The sequence below is a fragment of the Silene latifolia genome, chromosome 7 (genome assembly GCF_048544455.1).
Source record: "Silene latifolia isolate original U9 population chromosome 7, ASM4854445v1, whole genome shotgun sequence".
Classification (NCBI taxonomy): Eukaryota; Viridiplantae; Streptophyta; class Magnoliopsida; order Caryophyllales; family Caryophyllaceae; genus Silene; species Silene latifolia.
The window spans coordinates 115,429,032-115,455,421 of NC_133532.1; the positions used below are offsets into that span (position 1 = coordinate 115,429,032).

At 36.0% G+C, this 26,390-nt stretch overlaps 3 protein-coding genes across 4 annotated transcripts; all 3 read right to left on the reverse strand.

The window, feature by feature from the left end:
• Positions 1-3,915: 3,915 nt before the first annotated feature.
• Positions 3,916-11,423, reverse strand: LOC141592621 ((S)-8-oxocitronellyl enol synthase ISY1-like). 2 transcript variants are annotated; one of them, XM_074413361.1, is made up of 3 exons: positions 11,279-11,423; positions 11,097-11,183; positions 3,916-5,174 (listed from the first exon to the last, which is right to left on the reverse strand). In XM_074413361.1, exons 1-3 carry the CDS (start codon positions 11,279-11,281, stop codon positions 4,062-4,064), a joined length of 1,203 nt encoding a protein of 400 aa, XP_074269462.1. In that variant the 5' UTR covers positions 11,282-11,423; the 3' UTR covers positions 3,916-4,061. The 2 variants fall into 2 exon arrangements, with proteins under 2 accessions (XP_074269462.1, XP_074269464.1); XM_074413363.1 differs by lacking the exons at positions 11,097-11,183; positions 11,279-11,423 and adding an exon at positions 5,673-5,939.
• LOC141592620 (uncharacterized) lies at positions 11,420-14,059 on the reverse strand. Its single transcript, XM_074413360.1, has one exon. It carries the CDS (start codon positions 13,937-13,939, stop codon positions 11,432-11,434), a length of 2,508 nt encoding a protein of 835 aa, XP_074269461.1. The 5' UTR covers positions 13,940-14,059; the 3' UTR covers positions 11,420-11,431.
• Positions 14,060-20,704: 6,645 nt separating this feature from the next.
• On the reverse strand, positions 20,705-25,567 carry LOC141592635 (uncharacterized). Its single transcript, XM_074413375.1, has 5 exons — positions 25,342-25,567; positions 25,208-25,229; positions 25,021-25,126; positions 21,231-21,338; positions 20,705-21,137 (listed from the first exon to the last, which is right to left on the reverse strand). The coding sequence occupies exons 1-5, from the start codon at positions 25,400-25,402 to the stop codon at positions 21,036-21,038; spliced, it is 399 nt and encodes a 132-aa protein (XP_074269476.1). The 5' UTR covers positions 25,403-25,567; the 3' UTR covers positions 20,705-21,035.
• Positions 25,568-26,390: the final 823 nt, after the last annotated feature.

Sequence of the window (26,390 nt, forward strand, 5' to 3'; positions counted from 1 at the left end):
TATTTAGTTTAATTTTATCCGTGATTCCCGTTAGTTTTTGATATGTTCATTTTATATACACTTTTACCCCTCATTTTAGCTCGGTTTCTATTGATTATTATACTTTCATTAGTGTATTTTTGAGCTAATCTCGTGTTCTAGGTGTATGGTTGTGTTTGTTATATTTTTGTAGGAATCTAAGCATTTGAAGGCTTTTTCCTATCATTTTATACACCAAGTTCACTAAGCTAAACAAGGCCAAATATTGGACTAAGTATGTGAAGATTGCTTGAGTTTTGCATGGAGAAATTTATGGATCAATATGTGTAATGCAAATGATGCCAACAATCAAGTCAAAGCCCAATGATCAAGTCCAAGTCAAGATGGAAAGCTTAGGATTCCAACATGCATGGGATACTTTTTGGAGGCTCTAAAGATGATAGATGAGGCATTTGCCCGGGTGATTAAGGTGCATTAAAGTATAAGCTTTGGATTCCTCAAACAATTAAGAGAGGAATTAAGAGAAATCACCCGGAAACACACGACCCCGATCGGGGTGGGGTGGCCCCGATCGGGGTTACATATCCCTTGGTGATTTACGTTTCACCCTCCTCTCCTATAAATAGGAGAGGTATTCCTAGGTTTTGGGCATCTCATTTTTGCGTCTAAGTTTACTACAATAAGCCTCAAGCATTATAAGTTTTCTCTCATTAGTTTTCATTTCAATTTATAAGTTGTTAAGCATTCCTTAGTTAATCTTTCAACATTTTGTACTTCAAGATATTCTCAAGCATTTGATATTCAAGCTTTTGGTTATTTGTTGTTTGTTCTTCCATACAAGTCCTCCCTTATAAGGTATTTCTTATTGCAAGTTTGTAATTTACATCATTATTTTAGTTACGACATAGTTATTTTAATCAAGCATTTCATTCTACATTAGCATTAATCCCTTCACATGTTACATCATCTAATTTACATAAATCAAACAATCATGTTTAACATTTCTCATAATTTAGTTTACATTTTACATCTTAGTATGAGTAACTAAATTTCCTAGTCTAAAGGCTAGGGGAGCCATGCAAAATCAAACATATAATATGATTAAATAAAGTTCATAATAATATTGTTCAAATGTTTCCATCACATGTTTGCTTTGTTACGCTTAATCTTTGATTATCGGCCGTAGTCGTAGATTAAATTTGTTCATTCGTTCTAAAGTCGAGAGGCACGGAATTGAATTAGACTAAACATGTGTTGTAGGACGACCTAGTCATGGACGAGAGTTTTTCTAGAACCCGGTCTATGGTTGATACTAATGCCGTAAGGTGGGTATCTTTAAGCTTAAACAATTGACAAAATTATTAGTATCAAGTTTAACATGTTCATATGTTTACCTTTGCATGAGTGACCCGAACCCTTTAGATTATCTTTTATCATATTATTACATTGCATTTTTATTAATCATCAACCAAACAAACCAAACCCAAATCGTAATCGACCTTGATAAAAATCTACCCATAGCAATTCACGACGTAATTCCCGTTTCCTTGTGTTCGACCCCTATTACTACATTAATTTGTGTCTAGGGAAATTATCTTTGCATAGGTACGCGATAAACCTATCATTTTTATTAAAATTTTTGCCCCCCCCCCCCCCCCTCTACACGTATCACAACCAAACACTAGAATCACTCATATCCATTCCAACACCCCCTGAGGGGTTTTTGATTGGGTTGTAATGGGAAAAGACGAAAGGGAGTAGTTTGGTCTGCTGAGAATGTGATAAGGGGAGAAGTTTGGTCACTCTTAACTTATTTTGGGTGAATTCAGTATGCATCGGATATTATAATGTCTAACATCTATTGAAAGTAAGGGTTAATAGACATCAGTTACTTAAAAAACTGATGCATGTTGAACTAAATAGACATCAGCTTTTTTGAAAATTCTGATGTCTATAATTTGTACATCAATCTTTTTAAATATCCGATATCCATGAAGTGATATCTATTGCGTGTTTTTCTAAAGAGTCTATCAAGGTCGAAATACTCGAGAGAGGGAGGGGGGGTGAATTGAGTATTTAAAACTTATGCCCACTTTTTATTTTATATCTAAATAATTAATTGCTTAAACTTTATTGATTAAACTTTAACTAATTAACTAATCGATTTATAAACGTAATGAAATAAACGATAAAGAAAATTCCAAGGACACACGATATTTGAAGTGGTTCAGTTTCACACGTCGAAGCCTATATCCACTATTCTCGATTAATAATTTTAGTACTTTTCTCCGGATTAGAAAATTATCAACCCACTCGTATAACTAACTCTAGCTATAACTCGATTTGAATATCACTAGATATTCGATTTTGACTATCTTAAGTTATTAAGAAAGCGCTTGATTGTTCCTCTAGGTGTTCACACAATTGAACGAGTAGAAACAATATGAAGTATTATTATCTTATAACGTAACCTTAAGAAATAACACGCAAATTAAGGAGCACGACTTTTCGTAAAAGATTTTCAATTGCAAAACTAATAAAATACTTGATTAGAATTTATACTCAAATTGTTTGCAAGAAATTTTTATATTTCGAAAAGCTTATTTGAATTAATGAACATCATGCGTATATATAGTAGAAGAGAGAAACTAGGGTTTTGGTCGAAACCCTAAGTGTGCCGTGAGGCAAGGTAGATTGTCCATAAGAAACAAATCTTATCTCTTCTTAATTTAATCTACTAAATATTTTGATTAAGTAAATAAGGTAAATCTAATATAATTGATAAGATATGGAAATACCTTATAGCAATATATTATAGATTTGACCTAATAATATTTACTTGCATAGGGAGTTAATTCAGCCTCCACACGGCTCATAAGCCCATCTTAGCTGAAACCCTAGGTCAAACCCTAGGTAGCATGATGACTCAAAAGTCGTCTTACTAACCAATAGGATAACGTAAATTATCCATTCTAAACAAAACGTATTTCATCTCTATCATATACAGACATGATTTCGAAACATATTCAAAGAATTTTATCTTTTGAAAATTGATTTTAAAACTATAAAATCGTGCCTTTAAAATGCAACCCAAAGTTATAGTATAAATGGTTATAACTTTAAGTTTGGTAAGTAAAGTTATAATGGTGAGTTTTTAGTAATATGAAGAGGTTTAATTAATTCTTTAAAATGTTTAATTACAAAAAATTCAATTAAAAATTCAATTTTAGTTATAAATTTTTAAATTTATTAACATGTTTTATTACAAAAATTTAAATTAAAGTGTCAATATTAATTATAAATTATGAAATTTGATGTTAATTTGTAAGGGTTATATAAATTTTGGAAGACAATATATTTAATATAAAAAAATTAATTTTAGAATAATGATAATATCCTTTAATATTTCAAATATAATTGAATTAAATTAATTTTTAGATAAATGATTAAATTAAATGTCATGTAATAATAAATTGATAATCATGTGGCATTAATTCGTTATGTCACATTACAAATATGCAACATCACATTTAAATATATCACGTCACATTACTTTTTAATCTAGGTGGCTTTTTAGATCGTACGCGGCTTTGTCTAGGTGGCATTTATTTGTCATTTTAGGGCAGCCTTTTAATTATATTTTATAGATGAAGGAAAAACGACAATACACCCGTTTAAGTTTAAAACGGATCAAATAATATGAATAAGACAAAATCAAAATACATCGGAAAAAATAAAATATTTGTCTTATATGTTCAAGGGGATGATATTTGAATCATTTATTGTTAAGATAGATACTAATCCGTCTTAAGGTAAATTAACTCTTCCGAGAACAAATAAAGGATTAGGACAGGACAAATTAGCGGGACAAATCTATATAATTTTTCAAGGATTTAGCATAACACATTATCACAAAATTATCATGCATTGCGCAAGTATATAAAGTTGTGATCATTATTTTATTATAAAAAATATTTGTAGCTACAGTATTATAGTGAAGAAAGTATCGGTCAAAGTTAACCTTGTTCGACCCTTCAAAATCGAAGGATGACAATATACACAGGACACAGGGTGACGGAATATCACGGAACAATCTTGTATTTCCGTGTATGCTCAATCCAAAATCGGAAAGATTCAACCGTGTCACGGGAACCGTCAAAACCATACTCCTTGCTTTTGTTCATGCTGCAACTAACGTCGCTCCCTGAACCAGGCTCACGCCTGATCACATAATCCACATACCACCAAGTACCAAGTTCCTCCAATTTCGTAGGCAAGAGTTCCTTCTCCTCTACTATTTCATCCCATACCGGACCTTTATCTCGCATCATCTCCTCCAGGGTCTCACTACATTCTTCAAATTCCATATACTCGACCTCAAACTCCTCTGCTAAAACCTTCCATAGATCTCTCCACTTGAACTTGTCCCCGTTACTACAGTTGAAAACCTGCCCTTTGCCAGGACGCTCGAGTCCAGCCCATATTTGTTGATCCGCAACTAAGTCCGCATCTGCTCCCTCGGAGTAACCGTCCCAAGCAGCCTGGATCCCTGGAAACCTTAAGGGTTTCTTTTCATGCTTGCATATAGTAGCATAAACACAAAGTGACCCGACAATGTTCCTAGTACTATAGGGAGAAAACCCGATCATTACTGACGGTCGATGGATTGACCATGTCAGATTCTCCTTATTCCGAACTTCCTCGGATAATATATTTTCCATACCGGAGTAGCAACCCAAACTATCTGCTCTAGCCAGATCTTCAGAAAATCCAACATTTGCAGAAGGGATAGAAGAGTTTTGACCTGTTTGAAGACAAATATGCTGCAAGTTCGGAGCATTAGGTATGACCGCTTTAAGAACATTCCGCAACATATTGCCATTTTCTACACGGCTTTCATCTTCGCTGGATTTATTGACCCAGCCAACATAGAAAACATGAGTTACATCGGTTAGGCGTGAAAGTTTAGCTTGGCTATCTTGTGGGTCTGCCATTTCACATTGGATGTAGTGAATTCGGTGGTGAAACTGCCATTCGGGTTGAGGCCGACAGGCCACACCATAAACCTTCCACCGGCCACCAGGTGTACCAGCAAGCTGAAGCATGTCAGCGAGACTATTGCCCGACATGCCAGTCACACCAACTATGAGCGCTACGTTCTGATACTTTGAAGGGAAATCTCCTGTCTCTTGTCTCTGCACGGATCCAAATTTGAATATGAGAATTTTAGATCAGTTTAAACTATACCGGGTCTGAGTCTGGGTCTAGGACCGACATGACTGCCATGAGTCTGGGTTTGGATCCCATAAAACTTGGCCAACACTCAGCCCATTTTTTGAAAATACGAAAACATTTGTTCCATCATGACCTAGAAAAAATTGCTTCAAGAATTGCGAGATCTTCGACAAACTATGAAACTCATATTTTAAGAAGCATAGGTAATATAATTTGAGGAAGCATGCAACAAGACAAATAACATCAGACTCTTAATCCCAAAATGATATGGGGTCGGCTCACATGAATCATCATTTAGAACCGTTCATGGGTGAACGCACACCTCAAAATGCGAAAATATAGAAAAGAACATAAAATCAATAATCCGCTAAACTACACAAAAATAATATAAGAAGCGCAGATGGTTTATAACACGAGGAAATATGCAACGAAAAAAATGAGAAGATAAGATCATTTACGTGCTTAATGGCACCGGCCGCTCCTCGCCACCACCAGTCCATGACGTGAAAAATCGGTTTAAAAGTAATTCTAGTTCTATTATTATGGATGTGCTGAGAATTGAAGAAAGGCGGTCTAATAGCTTAGGAAGGAAAACATAAGGAGATTATAAATCTGGGTTTAATAGTCTTATAGAGGTGGCTTCTGACTAGACTTGGAAATCATCCAATAGCTTATGTAGTTCTTCACGATTCAAATTTGAAATTGTGGGAAGCAAATACTTTGTATTTGTTTATTATTTGTAATTGGATTTTTTGTCTACATACATGTCATCAATGACAAGAAATATATTTCTGTCATTTGAATATTTCCAAATTAATCAGTATTTTATTTGATTTAGTTCTTCAAATAATGCCGGAAAAATATACGGGGATTTTTAAGATACCAAAATAAGGTCAAACAAATTAAATAAATAAAAAAGGGTTAATATCAGGACAATCAAAACACTAATATAAATATCTAATGAAGTATACTGTTGAAATAGCATTGAGTAATTACAGAATATTATATATAAACGGTTTTTCTAACGTGTGCCCTTAGCCCTTAGGGCATACATTAATAATCTAAAAAAAGAAAGTTACATAAAATATTAAAGGAAATCAAATTTATGACGTGAGAAAATTTTTAGGCCGTCGTTAAGACTAACATTACGTCACGATTAGCGACACATACTACAGTGCAATTTCCTTTTTATTCCTTATAATAATTCTTTTATTATGCTCTTCCCCTTACCATATCAGCCCTAATACATGCAACATCACGTTACGATTAGCGTCTATGAGGTACGTCTCTAAGAGCCCCGTGCCTTTTAAAAACCGAAGTTGATAACATCTCTTGGAAAGGTATCTATTTGAGTTCAAAGTTCATGGCTCTCAGGACTAAGATTACCGCGATCACATTGACTCATTGACTCATCAAGGTGCTATGAGTACAATTTAAGGCGGAATAATTACAGCTAAGACAACGATAATTACAATTTAAGGTCTATAACCAGTTCTGAAATCAAAACTAAAACCAAGATCTACTGCCATGAATGTTGTGGTATCGACAACATGTATGACACGGAGTCAGATACAAGGTCAAGACTACACCCGATATCTAAAACTAGGAGAAAAACAACCATTTCATACTCACTTCCACAAAAAGAGGCCAAAAAAGGGGAAAAAAAAACTAAATCTTCTGCCTGAGTCAGAGTTCTCATCTTGTATAGGATAGCAAAATCACTGGATCGACATCATTTCCTAATCTAAACCAGAATATAAAATATACTAACATGGGTCCGTTCATTTGATTACCTTTGATTAAAATATTCTTCACAAGAATAAATAAAGGTAGACAAATAACCGAGATAAAGGGATATATTATAACACAAATTCTAGGTTAAGACCATCCGAAATTAAGACGGCACTCAAAACCGATTTAAGTAAGGCAAAAATAAAAGGACGCTTGTGAAAAATCTTAACTTAAGACGGTCTTAATCAAGACCTACTCATATTATAAAGAAGGAAAGCAACCTGATATGGTTATGCAATTGTAAGGTGATATTATAAAATAAATTTGCTAAAAGTATTTTATAGTCATCCAATTGTCAGGTGATAATACTAAGTTATGATAGGTTAAGGTCTCATTCTGGGCCCACCAGTAAGGGCCTAAGAATTTTTCTAAGGAGATTAATACATGACAGATTGACAGGTTAGCTCTCTTGCGCATGAAGTAAACATGAGAATATGCAAATAAGATATCCCTCAAGAGTCAAGACAGGTTCAACTCCTACATTCCCAAAATCTAAGTAAAATGTCAACTAAAACGTCTCTCGATAACTTAGTGAGAGTCTCTCAAGAGACCTACTACTACTTATGAGTTATGATACGGAGTTGTATATTTGCGAAAACACATTTAGCCTCAAGTTCAGCGACCAATCGACTAAAGTGGGAAATTTCTACCATAGTAAAAGAGGACAAGGGATACCCTAAAAAGCAAGTGATGCTTTAGCACACAAAAAAGCTCCTCATCTTTCGTACTACCCAAATAACCCAAGCCTCGAAATTTACGGGTGAGAAGTTGAGAACTGAGAAATTCATTAATTCAACCGAGCCCTGACCTTCACACTGATTTTTTCAAATAACAATCAGCCTCAACCACAAACTCCAAGCAACATTGCAATGACGAATTAATGCACCATCTGTTAATCCGTCTCACACAAAAATAAAGATTACCATACGTGTATTCTTCCTAGAACTATCTCCAACAAAAGCTTTTTACTTTCGGAGAAACTTTCAAAAGAACTTAACAATGTAAATGTCTTTCATATCTAAGTTCGGAAGTAAATGGTATCGTTCTAGATCATATACCAGCGACTTGCAAAAGCAACCAAGAACATTACACAAGGACTTCACTAAGTTTTTATAAAATAGCTAGGAGATGGTCTAGAAGACAACAAATATAGAAAGCAACTTTCGAAATTGTTCAAATTTCAACAACCATGGCACATAAACCAGACAACATATCTCAAAAAGAAACAGGCTTTAAAGCACATCATTCTTTACCTCCCTGTGCTGTTGGTTTAAGCCACGACATGGAATCACTGCCTTAATCCCTGTGGCTCCGCCTACTCTATGAATGCCTTAACCCTCCCAAGTCAATTCGTTTGCTATGTTTTTAGGAGTCCAGAATCCAGATTCGGATAAAAAATGATTTAAACAATAGTTGTAATCTTTGACCAATCATGGTTTCCAATTGACAAGTAGCAGTACAGCTCAGCGAAGCTCTCTTGTGGAATTCCAAATATACATATGTGCACATATGTAAGTATATCTATGCGAGGGTACGCAGATTAGAAATGCAGGCCAGTGGATTGTTACCGGGGAAGAAAGGAGGATGGGAGGTATCTCTAGTCTCCACCCTTTGCTTAATCCTGAAAGGGTCATGGAAGAATACCAAAGAGACAAGACTCAAAATTCAAGATAGTCGGTTCTCCATCCTTTCTAAACACTATGAAACCACACTAATGTTTCTGCTCTTAAGCATACTTTATGATGAAATTTTCTTTTCACCTTATAGGCTACTACCAACTGAAAAACAAAACTTTTAGAGGATCCTCTCGCTTCTACATGATTGCAACATTCTTTCAAAAGAGGGAACAGAAGTCATGAGAGGTGAGAAGGGGCTTCTTTTTATGATATTGCTAAAATTCTAAACCAAAGACTGTACTTTGTCATGCATCTAAATCACGTCTCGTAGTGTCACAACTTTAATAAAAGAGACTCCATAACCTTCAAAATTGGGAGTTCCTCGAATAATTAGGGGTCCTTGAAAAAGACGCATTACAGTGATGATGACTGTCATCCCGTAAAAGCACTTTGGAGAGAAGCAATTTAACTATGTCGGAAATTTAGACTTTCACAAGTAGGTCCCAATACCAAAATTTCATACCAGGACAACAAACTTATCCTTTCATTCATCTTAAAGAATGAAATAATTGAAAAATACATAAAACCATAGATAACAGATTTCCAAAAGCTATCCAACAAACTTAAAAGCTATAGCATCAACTCGGAAGTCCTTTTCTGAGTCTGTTGCCATTCTTTTTAAACACTTCAACAGTTCAGCTTCATCGGTGAATCACATAGCCTTAAAGGCTTCATTAATACTGTGAAGCCTTATTGGGTTCCTACTTCCTAGTTAACCCACAAGAACTACAGCTGCAAAGTTCTTACTTTGATGCAACATTAGCAGGGATATGAAGAGGCATAGAATATGGTCACAAATTGGACAAAGTGTTTTTCAGGGGAAAACCAAAGCTCTGATTTACAGCCTCGCAGTGAATTATTAAAAACTCACAAAGATGGGAACCTAAATCAATTTGCATGTGCAAAAGGCACCAAGAGCTCCATATAGGTCAAAAGGAGAGCATCCACAAAACTAAAACCATCACCTAGACAATTGGGTTTTAACAATTCCAAGGGATTCACCTAAACAATTGGGTTTCGACAATTCCACTGGCAGAGATGAGCAAATTCTCAATTTGTTTAGGTAGTGTTTAGAAATACGGAATTGATTTCATTTTCATGAATTTAATTGTAGAAATTCAAATGTTTGAATTCAATTCCAAATCCAATTCCAAAATTGTGTTTGGGAAACCCATAAAATTGGAATTGAACTTGGGCGAGACGGATATGGGTCAAGGTCATTGGATGTTTTATATTTGAAAACATTAAATATTGTCTCGGAAAATATTTGCGATCAGAAAAAATATCATAAATAAAAATATCGTGATGAAATTTGCGTCACAAAATAAAACGTAAGAAGTGATAGAATTGAAATGACTACTATATGGTAGGTATTTGAGAACCCCAAATTTTAACTAGCTTGGAATTGATAAGAAATTGAGTCAATTCCAATTCCAAATTATAGGGGTTCCTAATATGTCTCAATTACGGAATTCAATTCCAATTCAAGGTTCTCAAACATACCATTAGGTGATTCGTTTGGAATTGTCACACACAGATAGAGATGAGCACACATTCGGGTATCTTATATAAATTCCACTGACAGAGATAAGCACCTACTAGCATCCTACTTATGGATAAGAGCTTCTATGTTATTTTAATAATCTGGATTTGGTTCACACATAGTTAACATACCCAAATTTAGATCTACTAGCATCCTACTTATGGATAAGAATTTCTATGTTATCTGCCCAGAATGCAAGAGATGTATAATAGACTTAAAACGATAAAATAATCGAGGGTGGAGAACCACTAGGTTGATGGTATCATAGTCTCCCGCTCTTGAGATCTAACCTTAAATTCCACTGCCTGCCGATGGGCATTTATTCAGCGGTGCCCACTGGCGGGATTTTGTGTACGGTAATCTTATATCATAAAGAGTGGCTTTAAAGAAAGAAAAAATCAAGGAAAAGGAAAAAGAAGGAGATCATGGCCAATCAAGAGGTTGTGGTATATAACAAAATCAAAACCATACATGAGTGCAAGTACTGATGTACGCATCCACCATGACGACTTGTTTTTGATCTTGTATTTACTGAGTGAACTATCCGTAAGCCAACTATTGAAGTGGCTACGTTTTGCCAAGATAGAACAATATTGTTTTTTCCACTGGAAACTGATGGAGTTCTTATTTAGGAATAAAGAAAACGACATTGGAATGATTACTAGTGCTTACTAGACATGTATTCTCTCATTCATGAAAACGATGAACCACATGTTATGCTTAGATTGATAACGTAGGGATTGCAGTACATGCATTCACATGATAATCTTTTGTATTTCACCTCACTTAAGTGGTTCAATAGGTTGGTCGAAGTTATGTCTAGAACGAGTAAAGCTACAGAGAATAGTACTTTAATGGAGATGATATCAAACCTGTATTCCCACAAAAGATGGCTGCAATCCCCAGTTGATCTCATAAAAAGAACACAAACTGTTTGAAATTTGATTTATTCCTCCCTCCTGAAAGACGTGTATAACATGATCATCTACCCAGAAAAGAAGATTTTGATAACCATCCAGCCAGTATAAATAAAGTATATCGAGAGGAAACATACCATGAATATGATGAATTCAACTTTTCAGCAGTAGTCCAACCGAAAAGGAAGCAAATGTCCCTTACAGCTCATAAAATTACACTCTTGGCTGTTTGAACACGGGGACAAATCAAAATTTCATATTCCAACCACTCACAGAAAGATTGATAATGTTTATCTTGCATAACTATTTCTTATTCGATCCAACAACCTTAACTCTTCATCTCTTGGCAGAGAAGGATCAAGTTTGCAAAGGTTACTTACAAATATAGCAGCCTCATCTGGGCGATTGAATTTACAATAAAAATCGACTATGGAATTATAAGTGTTCTCGTTAGGTCTACAACTATGGTTGATCATACAACGAACCATATCTATTGCTTCCAAAAACATTGCATTTGCTGCATAACTTGCAACAAATGTATTGTAGGTTATTACATCCGGGATAATCCCTATGCCCTGCATCCCAGAGTATATCCTAAAGGCATCCCTCAAACGACCATTTCTACAATAAGCATATATAACAGTATTATATGAAATGATATCGGGAGCCAGTCCTTTAGCAACAATATCTTTCAGAAGGTCTTCTGCTCTCTCAAAATGTCCAGACCTGCTGTACATGTACATGAGAGTGTTGTATGTTGTCAAGCTAGGCGTGAACTGTCGTTCCATCAACAAATCCAAGATTTCATTAGCTTTGTCAACCATTTGCCGGCGACCATATACCGAAACCATTGCATTTAGAGTAGTTATATCTAAAGGGTATTCTTTGTTCCTCAACTCCATAAAAGCCCGTTCAGTTTCCACTAAAAGGTCGGTTTTGCTATATACAAGAACTAAAGTCTTCAGAAGCATAGATTGGTGTTTTACTTCCCCTGAATACACTTTTTCGGCAAGCTGGTGAATTCGCTCAATCTGCTTTCCATTGGCATAAGCATGAAGCAAACTGGAGTAACTCAGGTCATTAGGTTTACACTGACTATATTTCATTTCAGCAATTACCTTTTCAGACTCTTCCCAAATGCCTCCTCGAGCAAGTGCCGCCAAAACAGCATTGTATGTCGAAAGGTCCGGAGCAACTCCAGCTTCCAGCATTAGTCTATAAATCGCCATTGACTGATTAAAAGAACCACACCTACTGTAAGCACTTATTAATGTGTTAAAAGTATCTCTTTCGGGTACAAAACCCGCCCTCTTCATCTCACTGAATAGACTTGAGACATCGGCGCCCATACCATTCTGCCCAAACACTGCCAAAAGAGAGTTCCAAGTGACAATATCAGGGCTACAATTACACTTGATCATTTCTTCAAAGATCTTCATCATTTCAGAAAATTGCTTCCGATTACCATGCATTTTGATAAGGGCATTAAAGGTGCATATATTAGGTTTGCAACCTGCATTCCTCATCTCCTCAAAAACCAACATTGCACATTCATCTTTGCCAGCCTTTTCAAAGCCAGAAAAGAGCGTAGTATATGTAAAAACATCAGGGACAATCCCTTTCTTTATCATCTGACCTTTTAGTTCCATGGCTTCCTCCAACAAACCATCCTTCGCATAAGCTGAAATCAGTGTGTTATAAGTCACATCACTAGGCGCAAACCCAATAATCTCCATCTCGCGTAAAACCTTCATTGCTTCTTTTGGACGTCTTGACTTGCCATAAACATCCAAAAGCGCATTGTAAGTCACCCTATCCGGCACAAAACCAGCTAACTTCATTTCGTTAAAAACACTAACTGCTTCTTCATACAAAGATCCACGACGACAACAGCTAATAAGCGTATTATAAGTATACAAATCAGGAGCAATCCCATCACTCTTCATACTATCCACCAATTCCGTAACCTTAGCCCAGGGCATCCCCATCTTTCCATACACATTCAACATCACATTATAAGTAATCAATGTAGGCTTACACCCAACATCCTCCATCTTCCTAAACACGGTTATCGCCTCCCTATACCGGCCATTACTAGCACAAGCACTAACCATAGCAGTATAAGCATAAACATCAACATCAAAACCATCCTTACTCAACTCATTAATCAAAGAAGCCGCAGCCGAAACATGCCCTTCTTTCCCAAGAATAGTGATCATAACAGCAACAACAGGCCCATTCAACAAAAACTTACCCTCATTTCGACTACGAAACCAATTAAAAACACCCAATGCCAACTCACATTTCTTATAAAACCCTAAACCCTTGATAATCCCCAATATATCAGCATTCAATAACTCAAAATCAAACTTACCCACATCCCAATTTCCACAATTTTCACACAAACCAACCAAAATACACCCTAAATTAGAAGAATCAAAATGTGGGTGATTCAAAAGTAAGAAAATTTGCTGACCTTGAGGGGAGAGGCCATGGTGAGACCAGGGTTTACCTCGATTCGGGTCTCGGAACTTTCCAAGGGAACGACGTCGTTTAGGGAGGTGAAGGGGGGATTTAGGATGATGGGTAGTTATAAAGTTAGGATTTTTGGGTGTTTTGAGGGTTTTTTGGACAAGGGGTTTAAGAGGGAGTGGAGAAGGTGATTTTGGGTGTGGAGTTAGGGAAGGAGAGTAGTTGTTGTTGTTGGGTTTGAATGGTTGGGTATGGTGTTCATGAAAAGGAGGTTTTTGAGGAGATGGACATGGCAGGAGTATTGGTCGAGTTAGACCTTCAGCCATCTTCTTCTTCTTCAATTTCAATGGTGGATAGTGGAGGGAAAAGAGTGGTGTTGGGAGAAGATGGATAAAGTGTGTGTTTCTTTTGGTGTTGCATTTGTAAATGGAAAATGAAAGGCAAGAAAATTAGATTAATTCTCGCCATCAACCTATTTTGAAATTTTGGGTAATAAAATTTTGGGTAATAAAAGAATGCTTGTAAATTGTAGTAATACGAGGTTTGGCTGTTGGATACTCCTATGTTTCAATTTTGTTTTTAGAAGGCAAGAAAATTAGATTAATTCTCGCCATCAACCTATTTTGAAATTTTGGGTAATAAATGTAACTTAAAGCCACTTTTTTTCAAATCGCCTTGAAAGTTTTAGACAAAATGTCCAATCGAGGACATAAAGTCAACAACTTTATTGGTCTCATAGAAGTAATGTTTAAATAGCACTCCAAAAAAATTACGTAATTGCTATTTCCTGCACACCTTTTTACTTAATCCTACACAAATTATCCACTCTTCCCGACTTTACCCTTCTCCCTTCATACCCACCAAAAAAACATTAAACCTAATTTAATTCCTTTCCCATCCAGCCACCCCGCCCTTTCCCCTTACCCACCATAAACCACCATGGTCAGTCGCCATCGACCGACGACGACCACCGTTCCCAGGTAAATTAATCAATGGTAATGTCGTTGTTTAATTGCTCAGACAATCTGATTGGAAATCGCCATTAAAGTTCGTCAACTTGTATTGTCAAGATTCCTCAATGTTTCAAGACATATTGTTGTTCTTCATTGATTATATATCCTTTTGTAAATTGTGTGTTGTTACTAAGAAATTAAAACACACTAGTTTTGTCATACTGTTTCAATTATATGTTTCATTTGTTTACTCAATGATGATTTTAAGATTTGTTATTAGTTAATACAGGAAGAAATACGAATGAGCGACACTAGTGGGGGACGGTGGGGATGCGAAAGTAGTGGCCTGGTCGACGCCGGTTGATGGCGCTTGAGCACAGTGGAGTGGGGTGGGAGAGGAGGTGGTCAGGGTTGGGATTTGATTTAGGGTTAGTTTACTTTTTCTTTTTGTGTTTGAAATGGGAGGGGTAAAGTTGGAAAAAGTCGGAAATTTGTGTAGGATTTAGTAAAATGATGTGTAGGAAATAGCACGTCCCATTAAGGTCTAAAACCACATCTTTGATAATACTTCAAATTTTCCAAGAAATTTGTCAAGTCTTTCAAATTGGGTTAATAATACAAAGATTATCTCCTTCAATTACCAGTGTTGAAATCAAAATTGCTAAACGTCGCCCCTATTTTACTGAACGCCGCCCCTAATTTCATTTCATTTTGACAACTTTGCCCTTCTCTCTCTAAAAAATATTACACATTTTTTTTTCGATAAGTCGGAAATGGGTGACGATAACCGATTTTTCTGATACATGTGTGAATCGTATACTAATGAAAATTACGACGGAAAACAATTCGAAAATGATTGGAATGCCGAACAACATTATCGATATTACAATGAGTATGATACTTATGATCAAGGCGAGGGAAGCGGTTATGGTTACGATGATAACAACACGGGTAACACGGAAAAGGGAAGCGGATTTAGTTACGATAACAACACGGAAAATAAGGTATTAATCGAGTATTTTAATTTAAATCACGTTTTTTTTATATGTCGATTAGCAAAAAAATTGAATTCGGGTCAGATGTATGATTCTGCCCAGGCTTAAACGTGTTTTTCACGTTTAAGCCCATGCGGAATCGTGTAAAACACACGAAAAACACCAGGCTTGAACGTGTGGATCACACGAAACAGACTAGGCCCAAACGTGTGATCTACACGATTCAGCCCCGGTTATTTCGTGTTTTTCACATGTTTTAGCCCAGGCATGTGCGTGTTTTTCACACGTTTTGGCCCAGGCCATTTCGTGTTTCCTACACGTTTTGGCCATTTTTTTTTATTCGTTATTTGTTTAAAATTTAGGAAAATGCTGAGGAAGTCGAAGGAGACGGTGTTGATTATAGTGATAAACTTGTATTTGATTATACGTTTCACACCTTCGAATAAGCATTTGATCATATTAATGATGTTGCTTATGGGTAAGGGTTTCACCTGATAAAATATAAGTATCACATGAAAAAAAATCCTCTGTATAAAATTGTTGCATGTGAGCGTAGTAAACCTTACAAAAGTAATGCGAAGGATCCCGAAAAACCGCAAAGAAAGTCAAAAACGAAGAGATTTAAGTGTCCATTTGCAGTAAGGGTGATAAATAGAAGTGTTGGTGGGTGGGAAGTAGTTCCTAAGTGCATGTTTCATAATCACAATTTTGAAAAGTATCTTGAAGGTCATACACGTAGAGCAAAGTTAACCGATGAACAGAAAGAATTTATTAAGCAACAGTGACAGTCTCATGTGAAACCGGGGATGGTTAAACATGCATTTACGCTTAGGTTTCCTGATCAACCGGCCCCAATTTTGAAACAAATTTACAATGAAAATGCCCGATTGAGTGCAAAGGATAGGGACGGGAGGAAAAGTGTGCAATATATGTTACATCTAGTGAACGAATCTAATTATCTCCGTGAATACGTGGTGGAGGGGGAATCAAAGGCTCTTACACATGTTTGGTTTGCTCATCCTGAGGGTGTAGAGATGTTAAAAAGCGTGGCCCGATGTTGTTCTTATCGATTCTACATACAAGACGAACAAGTTCCGAATCCTCAACTATCCGTCGGACCGCTTCCGACAAATTCCACTTACGAAGCTCGGCTAATGATCGCTCTCTAGTATACTTAGTCAGCAAGTTACGATCCGCCTCAGTCTGACTCCACAAAACATGAGCTACATGTCCGGCAAAACTCGGAATCACGTCCGGTACTAAAGGACCTCCCGGTGCTGGACCTGTCAAAATCCAACTAGTATCTTTCCCCCTTGCCCTTACTTTCCTCCGCGGCTCCGGAATAGAACTACTAGAACCCTCGGCATAGAACTCAAACCTACCTTTCTCGCCCCGCCTGACACGTAAAGCAGAACTAACCTCCACATTACCGGCCTCCACATTACCCGCATCCTCATTTACCGGCCCCTCATTTTCCGACCCCTGATAATTCTGTGCCTCCTCCTCAAGTTCCCTCTGGAACTCCTGATACTCCCCGGCATATAAATCTTCCGACTCATCAGGCATCGATATCTCTCTCGACCCAATAGTAGTAGATCACACCTTCACCGTTACCGTTTTTCGACGATTTAAAGCATGTAGTTTATTTCTGCGTTCATCGGCATCAGACATCTGCAAAATACCCGTAATTGTATTAGTAATTAAATAATTAACAATTAACTAACTACGAAAATAATTTAACATAATGAATATATTTATATTTATACGAAAATACGTAAAACTAATTGAATAAATACGTAAATTAATGACATCAAACTAATTCAATTAAAACATATTAAAAAAAATTACACATTTTTTTGAAAAAAAAAATAATAATAAAAAATTACACGTTTTTTTGAAAAAAAAAAAAAAAAAGGCTGATACGTGTGAGATACACGAAATAGCCCAGACACGAACATGTGAAAAACACATTTCTGCCCAGGCCTAAACGAGTAACCCACACGCAACAACCAGGGCCAGAACGTGTAACCCACACGTTTCCGCCAGGCCAATTTCGCGCAAAACACACGCACGTGCCCAGGCTGAACGTGTAATTTACACGATTTGGCCCAGCCCATTTCATGTAAATCACACGCTGGGGCCAAATTCCTTCTTTTTTTTCGTTTTTTTTTTTCGGGATCAAATCGTCAAATATTTGCCTCTAATCTCGTAGATCTATACAAATTTGGCTCTAATCTCGTCACATATTACCTATCCTAAGTCACCCTATAAACTAATCTACACTAATTTAACAAAATTAAAAAGATTGAAAAAAAAATAATAAGCAAATATACCTTATTGTTGAATTGGTTGTTGTTGTTGATGATGAATTGGTTGTTGTTGTTGTTGTTCAACCTGATTTGTTGTTGTTGTTTTTGTGGTCCCCCCCTTTTTCGCTTTTTGTTGTTATTTTTCAAGCGGATTTGAATTTCTTGTTTTTTTGAAGCGGGTTTTTAAATTTTTGCAGCGGAATTAGTTTGAACACGGAAATGAAAATAAACAAAATGATGGTGTATAAAGGAGCAAGGGGCAAAATAGTAATTTGTTAGGGCCGACGTTTAGCAAACCCCTTTTAAATTCCTAACAATTTAGCTACTAGTAGGCCTTCTTTTAATGCAATAGCTTTTGCAACGAGAATGGTATTAAAAGCACACAGATTCTTGTTTGTGACGGCACATATCTGTCACAAACAAGTGACGGATACCATTTTACTCACAAAATACCCACTTTTTCTCTCTCTGCAACACTATTCATGTGGTCCCCTTTCTCCACTAACCCATTTTGTTACCATTTTATCTCACAAAATATCCGCCACAAATGATAACCCGTCATAAGGGAGACCAATTGTTAAAAGCACAAGTTTTAGCTCCTAATAAAATTAGCTTACCATTATGATCTTTTATAGAGTAACCCAAAGAAGCTTTATTATCAACTAACTTAGATACATCGAAATTTAGTTTAAGAAAGTATGAAGTAAGTATGATGGGTGTTTTCTGAAGCAATTTCTTCAATACCATTCACATGATTTTTAGCCGACTCGCTACATCAGGATTATTGAGATTCCTATGTTTCAAGTTAGTAGCTAAATGCTTCCAAAAAAAAAGTTAGTAGCTCAATTTCATTTCTATTGTTTCTTTTTTTCGGAAACGCACATTTAGTCTACAATAGAAAGGAAGGGGATTCAGACATGTGACCTATTGTCCATAATACCCCATCTTAATCATTAGAATAAGACATCTTTGATAATTTAATTTCTATTGTAGTAGTGGTTAGTGGTTACTTTGATTGAAAAATGAAATGACTAGTTGGTAGTTGGTACTCCCTCTATTCAAAAGATTTCATATATACGGAGTATTTTTTTTAATGTATGTGACATATATTTTAATCAAGTATTTGAAATTCATCTGAAGGAAGGGAATAGTTGATACTTGATACAGTACTAGACTTGAAAACACGGGTTAATTAAGTTGGGCGTAGAATTGCATATCGATATAATTTGGGTTAGATTATTTTCGTTATGAAAAGATTTGGGTCGGGTTTGGTTATTCTTGATAGTTTTGTTATTAAGTTATTTAGAAAAAGTACAATTAGTAGATTATACAATCAGTTGTATACAGTTGTACGGTGTAGAATCCGAGCTGTGTATTAAAGTTTTCGAGTTTTGTTTGAAAGAATCTGAGCTATGCTTTAAAGTTTCTGAACTCACACACTTAAACATAAAAAAATAAACTATTATAAAACTCAGAAAAATTACACATAAGCTCAGATTAATGTATATGGTTGTACAATACTTATTTTACAACTGGTTGTATAGTAGTATTTGTGGAAAAAGTACTTATCCAACAATAAATATTTAGGTTGTATTGGATGAGATTGTGTTAATTTAGGTTCTCTATATTGATGCGAGTCAAGACAGTTTTGTCAATTCTAATTGAAAATTAGATGAATTATTGAAGTGTAATTTTGTGTCCTCAGTTTATTTAGAGTAGAAATGTCAAAAAAATAGGCATATTTTGTATGGTATACAGTTTGGAGAAATTCTTATGTTTAATTGTTCATTGGTATACCGCATCACCGTACACCGCAGCTAATAATAAAATTAGAATTAACAACATTAAGGCATAAATGACCAGTATAATCGTTATAGAATAAAAATTAAGGTTTCTCATTAGTTAGTGTGTACGATGACATTGTACCTAGAGATGTCGGTGGCACGAGTGTACGTTGGTACCGCACCCGCTCCAGTTCGGGCGGGTATGGGAGAACTTTCGCGGGTGGTGAGCGGTAGAGTAGGCATTTTGGGCGGGGTCTGGGCCGAATGCACGTGCACGACCCGAATGCACGATTGGCGTTGCCTGGGCCGGGCCAAAATTGTGGCTAGGCACGACAGGCCGGGACCCGAGCCGGCACGGCACGACCCATTGCCTTCTCTAGTGACCGGGTATGGGTACGAAAATTTCAACCGCCATGGGTGGTAGGGCGGGTTGCATCATACCCACCTAATACCCGCCTACCCGCCAATTATTAGCTATTTATAAAGTTTCTAGTAACTTTTTGTTGAAAATTTTAGACTAGAATTATAAAATGATTTTTTTTTTGGGAAATTTGTAGTGATTAAATTACATTTTATAGAAGTATCGACAAATAATGATATACTAGCTGGTCTTTGGGTAAATGGGGCGGGTACGAGTATGGGAACTTGTACCCGTCATGGGTGGTGGGATGGGTATGGATATGACTTGTGAGTATTGCTTGGTGGCTACGGGTGCGGAGAGCCTACATCCATCACTGTCCCGCCCCAATGACATCCCTAAATGTACCCCGGAAGAACCTAAGAATTTTTCATGTAGTCTTAACAAACTCACACATTATTATATACAGGCTAATACAACCTTCAAATATACACTGAAGTTCTCATGGCACAAGTAGGGGCACAACAGTGTTTTTTTTTTTTTTTGTGTGGTAATATAGTTCAACCAACTCATTCAAATTTTAGAGATATCGATCTTGGGTGGACCATACTTCCCTTAAATCATCGGTTGCGATCTTGATAACAGCTTAAGGATTCTACTAAAGAAACAAAGTATATATCCCAGAACAAATCTTTGGAATTTGGGGTAAATGCATTAACATGTCGCCATTCCGAAGCTCATAGGGAAGCAAGGAACCACTCACAAATTTATAATATATTCCCACATGAAATGAATCTGTGATTCTGTACCATTGATACAAGTATACAAAAATCTGAACTTTTGTGGCTTCTGTAAATACGGGAATATGCAGCTCTAAGCAGTTTCACAAGTAGTGGGGCTAGATCTCGATTCTCGACTAAAGTTAAATTTCGTCAAATTGGTATTCCCTGGAAAACTGTAATTGTACAGGCTTCAGCTCCAAAAATAAATTTGTACTTGATTCTGATTAAATAACCACAGTAATCACAGCTTTGAAAGCAACAATGCAAGCTCTTCATCGGGTAACTTGACTTCTACACATGAACCTAAAGATTCGGCTAGCCTTGCAGCCAACTGGTGCTTACACTGGTACATGATGGAAAATCGTTACGTTTTGCAGCCTATTGGATGATATGTAGTGTGAGTTAAGAATATAGATACGAACAAAGTTTGACTTACACAAAGCTGCTCTCCTCTGTTTACTACATCATAGAAAAATGAGTAGCATGCACAAAAATGCTCAGCAAAACATAAATACTCTTCTTTCTTCCGAGATTCTCCTACAACCTGTGTAAAAAAAATCTATAAATTTTCATGTGTCGAAGCATTCAAAAAAAATGAAAACAAGCACATATATCTGAAAATATAAAACATAGCACGGCAGCAAGTTCACGAGATGGTAAATTTCAGAGAAAAAGTCATAACACAGAGGAAATTGGTTTGCCATTTTCTTCGGCTTTCATTTTCCTGCTTGTGAATAGGGCGGATGTTCAAGCAGAAAGTGACAGAGGCCTATGTTTCCCGACAAATCATGTTATCTCATTAACAGCCCAGAAAATTAATTAAATTTCGGCAGAGTGCAGGAATGGAAGTATTGGGATTTGTCTCTCATTCTTCGAGTCTAAAAGAATATTCTTTGTATGGATTAGACACATTGATTGATTTGCAATGGAGTAAACCGCTAATAGAAAACAGTGCTAATTTTCTCACTTATTTTGAAATGGCCTTTAACAACTTGTTTGGATGGAAAATCTTAAGCGAATGTGGAGGGGAGAAGAAGGGATGCAGTTTCTCTTGTTTCGATAGTAAGTTGAGTTGGACGAAAAAAAAGGGATCCATTTCCCCCCACACGCTAATTTTTTAATCTTTTCAAAGGCAGCAAACATTTGCATGGAAAACACCCTTACTCCCTTCCCTCCATTCCCCTTTTCTCCCCTTTCTCCTACTATTTTATCCAAACAAAATGCAAGTACAATGCACTAGTACTCTGTCAAAAAGTATAATCACTGGTAGGGGTGTAAAAGCTCGGCTCGAGCTCGGTCAAAAAATCTCGAAACCAAAATCCAAGTCGAGCTTGACCAAATCAGAGTCAATCCTTTGCACATTTGGGCTCGTTTCTAACATATTTATAATTTTAATATATTCTAATTAATATTTATTTTTAAATTAATTATATATGTTATATTGGGTTTTTTTTGTTTTAAAATATTTATCATCAGTTATATTAAAAAAGTGACAAAATAAATAATGACAAATCGAGCTTGAATCGAGCTCGTGTTGAGCTCGAGCTTGAACTCAGATCGGCCAGTTACTCCTCTAATCACAATATTCTATGTCCCAACTCCTCTGACTGGAAGAGACTGTCTATAGCTTTACATCCAATAGATTCAAAAATTTGATAACTTTGTCCATAAGTTTCAAACCACTATTTCTTATTTGAGATTGTAAAGAACTTTCACAAGGGTGAACAGTGTCTTTAGATTAATCTCATTCTAAAATAGCTAAATCCATCACAACTCACAAGTCAGCATCAAAATTATACATGGATGATGTATCTGTACAACTACTTTTGGCACTGACACTAAGTCACTAACTATTTGGTCTACCGAACTGAAATGATTTCATGAGCCGCCTATTAATCCTCTGTAGTTCAATAAACCACCACAAATTTTAGACTCGTGAAATAGCAGATCTCAAAAGAACCAGGAGTCATCATATATTAATGACTTAGCCTTGTTGGTAGAATATTTTGACTAGAAGAGCAAAAATTTCCGGTAAAGAGAACTATCCTTAGTTATGAAACCCAAATTGCTTGCGCTCCATATGAATGACAGTTGCTAATGCAAGCCATACAAAGAAGTACACATAGATAGCACATACGTCATCAAAGGCCGCAAACATTTGCAAGGAAACCACCCTTACTCCATTCCCTCCATCCCCCCTTTTCTCCCCTTTCTCCTACTAGTACTCTGTCAAAAAGTATAATCACAGGTAGGACTGTAAAAGCTCGGCTCGAGCTCGGTCAAAAAATCTCGAAACCAAAATCCGAGTCGAGCTTGACCAAATCAGAGTCAATCCTTTGCACGTTTGGGCTTGTTTCTAACATATTTATAATTTTAATATATTCTGATTAATATTTATTTTTAAATTATATGTTAGTATTAGTTTTAATATATTCTTTTGTGAAGTAGTGGTCCTTCGATGCAGTTCTCGACGCAATTTTTCATTTTGGGTCATTTGAAAACAGCCTCTTTGTGTTGCTAACACAAGGGTAAGGCTGCGTACATCCGACCCCCCCCTTACCCCGCAATTTGCGGGAGCCATTGAGGCGCTGGGGTAATGTTGTTGTTGTTGTAGTATTGCATAATTATTTGTTGTTTTAAAATATTTATTATCAGTTATATTTAAAAAGTGACAAAATAAATACTGACAAACCGAGCTCGAATCGAGCTTGTGTTGAGCTCGAGCTTGAACTCAGATCGGCCAGTTACTCCTTTAATCGCAATATTCTATGTCCCAACTCCTCCGACTGGAAGAGACTGTCTATAGCTTTACATCCTATAGATTCAAAAATTTGATAACTTTGTCCATAAGTTTCAAACCACTACTATTTGAGATTGTAAAGAACTTTCACAAGGGCGAACAGTGTCTTTAAATTAATCTCATTCTAGAATAGCTAAATCCATCACAACTCACAAGTCAGCATCAAAATTATACATGGATGATGTATCTCTACAACTACTTTTGGCACTGACACTAACTATTTGGTCTACCGATCTGAAATGATTTCATGAGCCGCCTATTAATCCTCTGTAGTTCAATAAACCACCACAAATTTTAGACTCGTGAAATAGCAGATCTCAAAAGAACTCAAAAGAACCGGGAGTCGTCATATATTAATGACGTAGCCTTGTTGGTAGAATATTTTGACTAAAAGAGCGAAAATTTCCGGTAAAGAGAGCTATCCTTAGTTATGAAACCCAAATTGCTTGCGCTCCATATGAATGTCAGTTGCTAATGCAAGCCATACAAAGAAGCATACTTAGATAGCACATACGTCATCAAGTGCACGCACGCAGACTTACCCTTATACGGTTTCAGTTAGTGGCAAAATTGTGAAGCCAACTCTCTCCAATCATACCTAAAATATACAAAAGTCTGTCACAAGCTCCACTCTCTCCACTCTGACCACTCATTAGCTTCATCTCTAGATAGTATGAAGCCAACTCCACAAGTCCACATGAATGTCCATGTCTATGTTTGGTTGTTGCTAAAACGTATTTACATTCATTTAAACCTAACATCACCAACATAAAAGACAAATGGGTAAGTGTGATCGTAGGCTTGTACGGTTGTACCTAATCACAAGTGTTAACAGAATGAGACTTCTATTGAGGAGAGTCACAATGAAAGAAGTGCTAGTAATCTAATCAATGGTGTTTCCACCATCAAAAATACTTGTGTAAGGAAGTTTTACACAATTTTATCGTAAAGCGGGAGCTTTTGGTAACTACTTTTACACACTAACATGGTCGTGTTTGGATCCGTTTTACAATTATATTAATGTGAAACCGCCTTACACAAGACTTACTCTTACACGATAACTTATACCAATATTATTAATGTCGTTCCCCTATTTCCATCAATTCAACTTCACAAGTTCACAACAATCACAATGAGAACTACCAAACAAATTAAATCGCAAAATGATTTAGGGTCTGCTAACATGAATCATCATTTTCAAGATAACTAAACAACAATTGCCAACATTTCCCTTATTATCAACGACATTCTAGTATATTCGAAGATAGGAATACCATTTTCAAGATAACTAACTACACCAATTGATCGCGAAAGTTCACTCAATTGTTTCAAAAATACACACATACATTTCAAACTTGATCCATAAAGTTGAACAAACAAATTATCAACAAGAACAAGAGTGAATAATTAATTAAATTAATTATACCTGGAAAATGGAGCGACCACTGGGCTCACCACAAATCTTTTTAACACCTCGTTGATCAACAATCCTTGTTGCTCTCTCAAAATTCTTCCCAAATAAGAAATTTAATCTGTGTTTATTTGCAAAATATAAATCATACCCAATTCAAAACAATTCAAATTGTGAAATGGGTAACTGAAATTATACTCACATCATCAGTTGATCATCAGTTACTGCTCCACAAAAGATTCAAACATTTAGAAAGATTGTCAATAATTATTTGATTTAAATGATGAAAAATTGAATGTTAATTGAAGAATTAAGGGTTTTGTGTTGTAATAGAACCTGAATGTGTGGACTCAATGTTCAACCACATCGCTTCAGCCACCATTGTTGTTGAACTCATCCTTAAAGTTTGGGACTTGGACCTTGGGAGTGTGCTCGACGAAAAATGAGTGTTTGTAATCTTTTGTATTGTGCAATTTTAAATCTTGTAATCTCGGAAGTAAATAAATTCGGAAAATTTTCGTTCTACCCTTTTTTTTTGACAAAGGTTCGTTGAGTTTCACCAAATCAAGTTCTCCTATGGGCTATGGTTAGAGCTGTCAAAAGCTGACCGATTCGAGAAATTCGATCCGATACAACCCAAAAATGGGGTGAACTGAAACCGAACTAACCCAACACGAATCGACCCGATAACCGATAATAGCCTTATTTTTTCTAACCCGACCTGAACCGACCTAACCCGACCCGTAACCCGATATATTCTCAACCCAATAGAAGACCCGATGATGAACTCGCTTAATAATGGTTTAAATAACAACAAATTGACATTCATCTTAATTATTCTCACTTAAAACTACAATTAATACACCTACTGTAACACCCGCGAATTTTCCATTTTGACATTTATAATTTAATAATTAACCATTCTATTGTTTTATTTATATTTTAAATTATTTAATTTAATTAATTTCATTTTTAAGCATGATTTTTATAAATATTACTCCCTCCTATTCACTATATTCTTCCCCTTTTCTTTTTGCACAAGGAATAAGAAACAGTTTTTGGACCACACAAAACACACTACACCACATGTAATTTAATTTGGACCACACAAATCAACCCAAAAAAGGAAATAGGGAAGAAAACCAGAATAATACGAATAAGGAAATAGGGAAGAAAATGGTGAATAGGGGGGAGTATATTTTTAAAGCTTAGCTTATATAAAAATAAATATTTTTGGTCGGATAATAATAATAATAATAATAATAATAATAATAATAATAATAATAATAATAATAATAATAATAATAATATTTTCCGTCTTGAGTTATAGTAGGCTTTAGACGTAATTTCTAGTAGAAATTTACTCATTTAGAGTTGTTGGGCCT